At 43.7% G+C, this 9,801-nt stretch overlaps 1 protein-coding gene across 1 annotated transcript; it reads right to left on the bottom strand.

Moving 5' to 3' along the window:
* Positions 1 to 1,131: 1,131 nt before the first annotated feature.
* Positions 1,132 to 7,984, bottom strand: SLC35E1 (solute carrier family 35 member E1). Its single transcript, XM_052801031.1, has 6 exons — positions 7,585 to 7,984; positions 6,973 to 7,043; positions 6,440 to 6,577; positions 5,619 to 5,744; positions 4,869 to 5,114; positions 1,132 to 4,404 (listed from the first exon to the last, which is right to left on the bottom strand). The coding sequence occupies exons 1-6, from the start codon at positions 7,967 to 7,969 to the stop codon at positions 4,171 to 4,173; spliced, it is 1,200 nt and encodes a 399-aa protein (XP_052656991.1). The 5' UTR covers positions 7,970 to 7,984; the 3' UTR covers positions 1,132 to 4,170.
* Between the last annotated feature and the right edge of the window lie 1,817 nt (positions 7,985 to 9,801).

Genomic DNA, 9,801 nt, shown 5'->3' with positions numbered 1-9,801 from the left:
AGGGGTGTGTTGCAGGCAATCCAGCTGAGGAACATCCCGAACTTTGCAGAACGACAGAGTTGAAGTAAGAACAAGAAAACAATACAAAAGCGTTCATTTAGCTTAAGTGCCAGATTTCATACAGTACAGAATGCGGGGTTTGGGTTTTTTCGTAAAACCACCCATAGTCACATCAATGTATAGAATACCAACACCAAACAAACAGACAAAAAAGGGTGGTGACTGCCACCTGCCTATTTGCCCTTACATATCTACGTAATGTGATTGTATCATACACCTGTCATCTCAGGATTGACAAATTTGTTTTACTGGCCTGTACCATCACCACAAAGATATTTCAGAATTATCTTTAACAGCTTTTACAACATTGTTCGGAAATGGAAGCCTTAGAAAAACAAAACTTTCCCTTTATTTATATTGCACCTTTTTCACAAATAGCTACATGGCAGAAGTCGCTGCTGCTGCAAAATGCTACATCAGAAAAATGTAGGTTTGAACACAGATCAGAAAGAAAAGGTTTTGAGCTTCAGGAATCATCATGAGTTGACCCCAGCACTATTTTTAAAAATCACTGTACACCTACAAAACCTAAGTATTGCCTCAATTTTATTTAGCATTCAGTTATTTGAAAAACACAAGCATTTTACCAGATGATGAAGATGCTCTAATCACTACTAGGTACTAAAACTGAATCTGCAAGGGAAATATTTTGAAGATCTCTTCAAAGAGCACCAAATACTCCATGGAGCTATCAACAGAAAACCCACACGTAGTGGGGAGAGATGGGTTTCTTTCACACTGGTCTTTCTAGAACTATCCAGGACTGGTTTGGAAAGAATTTCCCAATTTTGTGATGCATTTACACGTATGTTAGAAATGCACAATGGAAATCAAAACATTTCTAAGGATACCAGCAACTCGTGTGCTAACACTAGTTATGGCATCCAAATCATCGTAGTTTCAGCCTACGTAACCATCCGGTAAGGTATCACACCCACACAGCAACACACTCATCCGATTTCTCACAAGTGGCCATGACATGTGTGGCACTCCCAAAGCTTCCTGCAAGGAAAAAAGGCAAACCAACCCCCTTCACTTTGATTTAATTACAGGGTCATTATACACGAAATGTCTAGATATGCCCTTTTTATTCCAGTGTTTCCATACTTTCTACAGACCTATGTACATGTTAAATATGTCATTAATTTACAAACCATGTTAAAACAAATGTTTCACCTTGCCAAACAAAGTCTCGCAGAGGTCCAAGATTAAAATATATATTACAACAGTATCAGAAACTTCCTTTACCTGAATGTGGGCAATATTGCTTAAGGACTTGGATTCAGGTACTCAGCAAAACCACCTCTTGTAACCGATTCACTTAACTGTTTTAATTATATGTTCTACCATACAAAATTAACCCTGTTGACCACAGACCTAAACTAGAAGAGCATGAACACTGTCAGGAAGTCTCCGGGGAAGAGATTCACTCTCTTGGCCCTGAACGGACGATATCCTTGTTTTGGGTCAGTCCCTTTCTGCTCTGCAAGTAGAGTAGTTTTGTTTCGGAGACACAGTGAGGCCACAAGCCTGGAACGGAATTTGGGACAAGGTATTTTCAATGGAAAGCCCTCACCTGCTACCGTACTCTTGACAACAAAAAACTGAGCTGAAGACCTGCCTACAGTAAGTGCACAATGCCAGCTTTCTCTGAAAACAGTTGCAAAAAAGATCTGGTTATGTTCTTTAAAAGGAAACCATTTAAATGTATTTAATAAAGCTTCTGATCAGTGAATAAAGTATGCGGAGCTTTATTCCAAGTAACAGTTCAAGTTGTATCAAGATGGTACAGTGGTAGACATACCAGAAGATGTACAGATAAACTCAAGAGTATGCCTGTACATCCCTGGGGCTCCCAGTGCTACTTTTTTTCTGGTATTTCACCCCCCTATGAAGTAGGGAAGAATCATCTCCATTTTCCAAACGGGAAACTGAGGCACAAAGAACAAAATTAAGCGTTTGCAGGAGTCTAACAGTTTACAGCTAGCTCCCTTTGAAAGGAGCTGGAGAACTTCAGCCTCTCTTAAAAATCTCAGCCTAAATATCTCATCCTCAAATCAGTCTTTTGCGGAGCCAGAACCTAATCCAAATCCAGAGTCCGCAAAATCCTTTTTACATGTATGTAAAAAGCACTTGAATATCGGGAAGTGAGCCTCAAAAATACACATTTTGCACTTTCCCATATTGAAAAGAAAGAATTATACATAAATTAATACTGAACAGGCAAAAGAAATTTCATCTGAAATAATGCTTTTCCTCATTATCTTGTTCTTGTTAACATGGGATAGGGAATAATTTATTTAGATTTTCTAAACTAAAAGCCCAAGTTCTAAGCTAGCATGAACAGATGCAACTCCGGTCAAGTCAAGGAAGTTCTGCTCACAAACATTAGCAGCATATTTAACCATCTCTGAAGTTTCAGAAGGACCACTTCCTCTTTTGGGCTGTATGGAGGAAGGCAGTCTACGTAACTACCTCCACAGTCAGCCAAAAGAATAAGATCAGGTTGGCTTTGCACTTAAAAATAAATTCTTTATTATCCAGAAAGGAGCCAAATCATCACCTCACATCAAGGAAATGGTCATTTAAAAAGCCATAAATAAGTAGAGGGGGTGTTCTGTACCACACCCTAAATTTTGTCACTGGTGTCTAATACCTCTCTAGTAAAAACAATACTTACGCTATCAAAAATCTCACTGTACAACAGCTTTTCTGTTAAGGAAAGAAGGCCCCTAAAATCTTCTTTTGCTAAAGTAATAACAGTAACAAAATCTGGTTCAGTGAAACCCAAGTTCAACTGGTTTCATTCCTTTCACGCACAAATGCAGTATCTGACGCACAACAATCAACTTGTCTAGAATTAAGTATGTTCATTTATACTAACTGAATCAGTTCTTCTTAACCATAAATTATCTATTTACTGCTGATTCAAATAATTTTTTCTTAACAATTTACTATTTGAGCTAGGGGAGTTGCAGGAACAGAGCAGGATACAAAATTTAACTTCTTTCAGCGGGAAGTGGAAGTCAGGCTAAATGCACACAGCAACTCCAACAGCAGTAATTAAGAAACTTAAATAATTAGGGGCTAAAAAGGTAGACTTAAGAAACAATTAAGAATGATGATTATTCAAATTAATGCATTCGTAATGTAAGAATCATGTAAGAGAGCATAATTTGTGCATAAAACTGAGAAGAAAACACCTGATACCTTTCAATTTCTAAAGCAACAGAAGAGTTTTCTAAGAACAGGTGTGAAGCAAGTAAAAAAAAAATCGTATTATTCCAAACACTTTATTTATGAAGGTGTTTTCTGTATTGCCAAGGAAGAGCAATGTCTGAAGTTACAGGACTACTTTATTCAGAAAACAATCATGGTCTTAAGCTCTGTTTGTTTGTTATCTACAGTGACTGGGACAACAGTGATTTCAGAGAATTCTGTTTCTCTATGCCTGAAGTACGCTTCTTGAAGAGATCAATCCTTCCACTGCCTACTCTTTCAGAAACACTTCTGTTTTGTCATCAAGAACCGGAGGCATAGGCACAAAAGGAGTTAATACCCACATGAAGTTTCGTAGTCGCTCGAGGTGAATTTAACTCTACCTATCTGCAACTGATAGACATAAGTCAATCCTCCTCAAACAGACAAATCCTGATAACCAGAAGTACGCCTTAGTTTCACTTCTTTCTGAAAATTTCATTAAAAGAAAGGATCATTAAAACATATTAGAGAACAAATTAAAGGTGACGTTACCAGCGCGGAAACAAAATACTGGCCAGAATTTAGCTGCCAAAAGAATAATCAGTTGACAGGCTCTGAAAAGGAGCAGTGACAGCAGGTATTTTACTCCGAAGTTATGTACGTGCATTTCACCAGAATCTCTGTACAAGGGCTACACTGTGCATTTAGTTCCGGTGTCAGATCTAGCTGTTTCACATTTAAAGGTCTGCTTAGAAGTTGTTGAAGGTCTGTACCGCTTTCACTACACATGCACCTTCCCTTCTGCAAAAACTGTACAATAAAATGGCTTTACATTCATGGATGTACTGAAAGTTTCTGATAATGTTGGGGACACTTCGATATCACAGTCTATACCTGCTTGCCAGGATTCTATATATCAAAACGATTTAAGTTGTAGGTAGTTGGATAGTTTTGCCGATTATACTGGAAGTGGTCTGTTAAGATATTGGTTCGACCATACTGATAGTCTCCGTGTTGTGCAAATGCCGTAAGTCCGTTCTGAGACTTTTCAGGAGTGTTTCGATGCCTGTCCAAATTCACAAGGTCTCCGGTTGTAACTGGAAGTAGCTGCTTCTTTGCTTCTTGGTTTGCATCATATTTTGTCTAGGAAAGAAAGAAAGAACGTTTTTCTTAGATGTCACCTAACATATTCGTATACCTAGAAAAAAGCACACAGTTTTACAATTATACTACTCTCTGTGCCTATTAGAGTCTTAAAATAGTAGTGGCTTCTAATAAAAAGCTCATTCGTCTCATATGCCAAATCAATAAGCTGCTCTTTTGCTCAAGGGATTTGAGTGAGTTACTTCCCAATCTTCATTTTTCACGAAAATATTAAGATCAAAATTTAAGTCTTTTAGAGGTGTAACAGCTGGCCCGACCCAAGCACCTGAGTACTTCGCTTAGGTGATACACGTACTTCCTCTGCAATGAAGTTTTATGCCATGCATTCTACATTTTTGTTCTGCTAGCTGTTAACTTGTTGTACAAAAAATAACTCAAAGCTACTGGACCGTTTCTAGCGAGTTTCCTGAATAAACCAACCAACCAACCAACCCACCCCTTACCTTGTTATATAAGAAGACCCCTAAGATAGCTGTCATCATTCCAAGGACATTGGTGCTTGTAACCGGATTGCGAAGCATTATAAGGGACACTGTGATGACCATGATTCTTTTTGTGGCGTTTGCGACAGAGTAACTTAGCGGGCTGATCAGGTTAAGAATACTGAAGGCAATGACGTTCTGGGCAAAATTACAGAATCCACTGATTATAAGCAGCATCAAGGTCCAGGACCAATGAGACATCGTGCTCTGTTACAAAGACAAACGTTACAAGAAGAAACAAAAATTATCTCAGGTTTCACGTAAGAGACAAAGAAACACAAATACAACTTGAGTCACTTCTTACCTGCCATTGATAGGAAGAACACCTGCAACTTAACTCTAAAGAAGCACCCAAGTATGTTACATCTTGCAACTAGCAACTCTGAGAAAACATCTCTCTACATACTTGTAACACACGTTCCGGGTGCATTTGTTCCTGTCTCCAGCTACTAATTCCTGAGATTTACGCTGTCACGTAAGCTACCTCTCCTAACCCTGACATGAATTCTCACAATAAACACTATGCTTATTTTTTTATATTGTTTTGTAAAACAGTTTGCAGGTATTTCACAACAGTTCCTCCTGTGCTGATGAGGAACTACACTGAAACACTTAAGTGCACTTTTTTGGCATGGGTGTTGGTGTTCATTTGGTTGGGTTTTTTTTTCCTCTTTTCTTAATAGCAAACAGTTTCCCAAATACAACACTTACCAAGTCATTCTCTACTAAGAAGGAAGAAAGATCTACCAGAACCCACGTTGGGATCATGAAGAACACAGCATGGCACCCAAGTATGTTCAGCAACCGAAGATGGTGTATTCGGGAATCTCTTAACACCTGACAAAAAACATTATTAAACAAACTTTCTTCAGCTACTACTGCCCACGTTATCAGCGGAGATTCAGAAGCCGTGTAACGATAACAGCTTTAGACAACAGATAAATCACAAAAATAAGTAAATACTGTTATATAACACGAATTTCCTATAAAGATGACTAAAGGAAAACAGATGTCCATTTGAAAAACAATGGTTTCTTGAGTGGTGACTCTTAGTATTAACAAGATAATAATACATTTAAAATGCTCTACAAACCAGAAATCATTTTGTAACTAAATAGATTCAAGGCATACATTTTAATCTTGTTTCTAAGAGTTCAAGGAGTGCCCAGTGTTAGCACTGACTCATTCGCTACAGAGAAAGGATTTGATACAGCAAGATACATTAAAAGCTTTCAAATGAACTGTTAAATTTAAGCACTATTGAACTGTCAGCCGAAAAAAACCCTCCATGCCAAGGAGTAAAGAAAAGGCTCAGGATAAACTGAGTTCTGCCCAGTTTTCAGTATAACCGCTTTGACAGGTAGGAAGAGCTGTAGAGAACAGGCATACAGAATAGCCAACCATTACTTTGGGCTCCTTTGACTATAGAGTCAACTTAAAAAAAACCCAACATCTATACGTACTGGAAAATACATACTGTCCTGCTAAAGTATGATACTACTGACCGAAGTTATGAACAGCGAAACTACTACCTTCTTTGAGAAGATGTTCTGAAGTGAAAAACACAGAGTAGCAGCAAGCGCACTGATGAGTCCCCACATGTCAAAGGAAAGTTCCGTGACGGTGGCCAACAAGACACCAGTTATTATGGGGATCAGAGACAAGTATACCTGAAAGAGGAATCGAGAGGAGCAGCTTACGTCTTCTAAGAATTTTTGTTTCATCTGAGTTTATACATACCGCTGTTTTGGGGAGGAAAGGAGAAGGGAGAGTAAAGCAACAGAACCTGGGACCAACTTTTATACTACCGTAATTTGGAGAAATGAAGAGACTACAATACACACTATAACAACTCCAGTGTGTCAGAGAGCATCACCTTGCTCAATGTTTAGACGTGCTTTCTTTACATTCACAACAAAAGGAAAGGAATTCGTAAAAACTGCATAATCTAATTTCAATCACAGAATTCACCCAGCTAACCGAAGCCTGAGCTTTCCCGATCCCAGCAAGCAGAGCACATCGCAAACGCCACCAAGTGAAGAAACCTCAGCAAACCTGTCCGCACCTTCGTCGTCTGCTTCTCCTTCATTATGATCCGCGAAAGAAGAACCACCCATATTGGCATCGTCGCTTTTACTGAGAACGGAAAGAAAATGTCGGTGGGGACGCGAAGCTTGGGCCAACTCCATTAACCACCATCCGCTGGGGACGGAGGAGGGGCTCAGCTCCGGTCCCACCAAAGCCGTAACCTCAGCCCACGCTGGGTCGTCCCTCCTCGTCACCGTGCTGGCCGCTCGTACAAACACCGGCCGGTTCTTGGTGCTCTGGGAGACCGTGCCGGGCACCCACGGGAGCACATACTGGGGCACAGCAGACCGTGCTGAGCGCCCACACGAGCACACGCTGGGCTTCAGGTCGCCGCACCAGTACAAGCGTGCACCGGGGACTGGGACACCACACTGGGCACCCATATGAGCACGCACCGGGCGTCAGGTCACCCCACTGGGCACCAGTACAAGCAAACGCTGGGCACCAGTATAAGTAAATACCGGGCCCCGGGCCACCGCACCGGGCTCCCGTAGGAGCGCAACCGGCGCCGGGACATCCCACCGGGCACCCTCCCGAGCACACACCGGGCGCAAGGCCACCCCCCCCGACCCGGGACAACGGGCCTCACCTGTGTGCGCGTAGGAGACCGGGACCCTCCAGAGCGAGACGTGCGCGGAGACGGAGGCGAAGTACTTGCCGAAGGCGAGCGGTAGGATGTAGCGGGGGTAGGCGCGGGGCGGCAGCTGGGCCGGACCGGCGGGCGGTACCCGCCAGGCGCGCAGCAACGGCGGTAAGAGCCCGCACAGCCCCAGGATGTGAAAAAGCGAAACGGTAACGGGCCGCGGGAAGCCACCGAGCAGCAGCTTGTTCACCACGTTCCCGCCGGCGCTCAGCCCGTACCAGGCCAGGCACAGCGCCGACACCCGCGCTCCTTCGCGTAGCGCCGGCCCGCGGCCGCTCCCCCTCGTCGCCGCCGTCGCCGCCGCCCCCCCCGCCGCCAGCGGGGCCGCCATGGCTCCCTGCGCCGCCCGGCCGCCGGCGAAACGTCACCGCCGCCAACGCGTCGCTTCCTGAGGCGGGGCCGGCCCGCCGCCGCCTCAGCGGCTACGGGTGCCGGGAGGAGCCGCCGCGCCGGTCCCGCGCGTCACTTCCGCCGCCGCCGTTCCCTGTCCTCTGGCGGGAAGCCGCCGCTGAGGGGCCGCTGCCGCCCGCCCCGCACTCACCGTTCCTCCGGGTACACCCCCCCTCCGCCCCCACCCCGAGCCCCTCCTGCGGCAGGAGCGGGAGCCGGGGCCCCATTCCCGCCGCCAGAGCGGGCCGAGGGAAGGGCCGGAGCCCGGTTTTCCCCTCAGTTCAAGCCCGTTCCTTCGTTAGGCAGGAGCCCCCCACGCCCCCCGTCACAGCACTGGGTGCTTTAGCCCCGGGTTAAAATAACGCAGGAGGGAGCGCGGTGTACAAGAAACACACCAAAAAAAAAAAAAAAAAAAATCTCTTTTTCTGATCTGGTTTTACAGCAGCGGGAGCATTCCCGAGGGGAAGGCAGGCCCTAACCCCTGAAGACTGCTGCAGGAAACCAAAAGAGCAGTCGGCGCAGCGACCGAGCAAAGGTCACGTACTGGAAGGTAGACAATTGTTCTGACCTTTAAAACTAACTCAAGGAATACCTAATGCTGGCTGTATTAAAAGATGGGTGAGTACTTGTCAAGCAGGAGGGGGTTCTACTAGAGCCTACTCCATCCATGCACTCCATCAAAAGACATTCCTACAGCATTAATCTACCTATAAGAACATGCACTTTAGGTAACGGCGATTCCCAAAAGATTTGCAGATGAGCCATTTCATGTCATCCAGTGACAAGAAAGAGGTGGCAGTATATTAATTTAAGATTTTAGGATTAGAAGAATAAATTTTGTAAGGCAGGAGGAAACCAGTAGCAGAGAAACGTGAGTTCATGCAAAAATGAGAGTACACAGCAGATACGCACACGGTAAACTTCATTTGAACTTGTTTACAAAATTGACAAAAAAAAAATATCACCTTGTAAACTTATTCACATTTGTTGGAGCTCACAGAACTGGTTATACTAGCATGCTGAAATAAAGATTGTCAAGCCTCGTCTCACCCTGGATGACATCCCAGTGAGTTGACCCTTACAGCAGAAACAAACTCGGTATGGAACAAGATTTAAAGCTTGCATTGTGAGTGAATTTCTCTAACGATTTAGTACCGCTAGGGAAAGGGCTGGCTCTAATACCTGACGCTCCCTCAAGCAAAGAGAGCATCAGCACAGTCGCTACCGAGAGCTGGATGTAATTTGAAAGCAGTGATGACCTTAGGGCATCACCTCACCGAGTGTGGTCCACAAGGGCCATCGATTGCATCAGAAACGTAAGCAGTGGAGAAAAAGATGGGTTTTATAAAGTGTTAATTTAATACTTTTGTCATTTCCTGAAATTTGCCCTATATTCAAAGGCCTCAGAAGAGCACGGACCCTGTTCCTAAATGCGACCATTCAGGGAAAAAGGGAGAAGGGGCCGGGGAGGTAAGATGCACAGTATTTTTTACATAAACAAAACCCAAGCATTTTCCAAAATGACCAGCTTTTCAGCCCTCTACCATCAAATCTACCTTTCTGAACTGCAGGATAGTAGCTTTCCCCAACTTTAAAACACACTGTTGACCTCATCAACTGCAGAAGGACAAAATGGAAGTAAACTGAAAATATACTTGGAAGCATTTTTTTGGTAACCACTTTTTCTGGTTTCACACTCAGACCCCAGATTTCAGAAATGGAAGCACAGACATCAGTTAAGATTTCTGAGACACCCACACATTTCAATACCAG

The sequence above is a fragment of the Harpia harpyja genome, chromosome 11 (genome assembly GCF_026419915.1).
Source record: "Harpia harpyja isolate bHarHar1 chromosome 11, bHarHar1 primary haplotype, whole genome shotgun sequence".
NCBI lineage: Eukaryota > Metazoa > Chordata > Aves > Accipitriformes > Accipitridae > Harpia > Harpia harpyja.
This window is presented reverse-complemented; position numbering and strand designations above follow the sequence as displayed.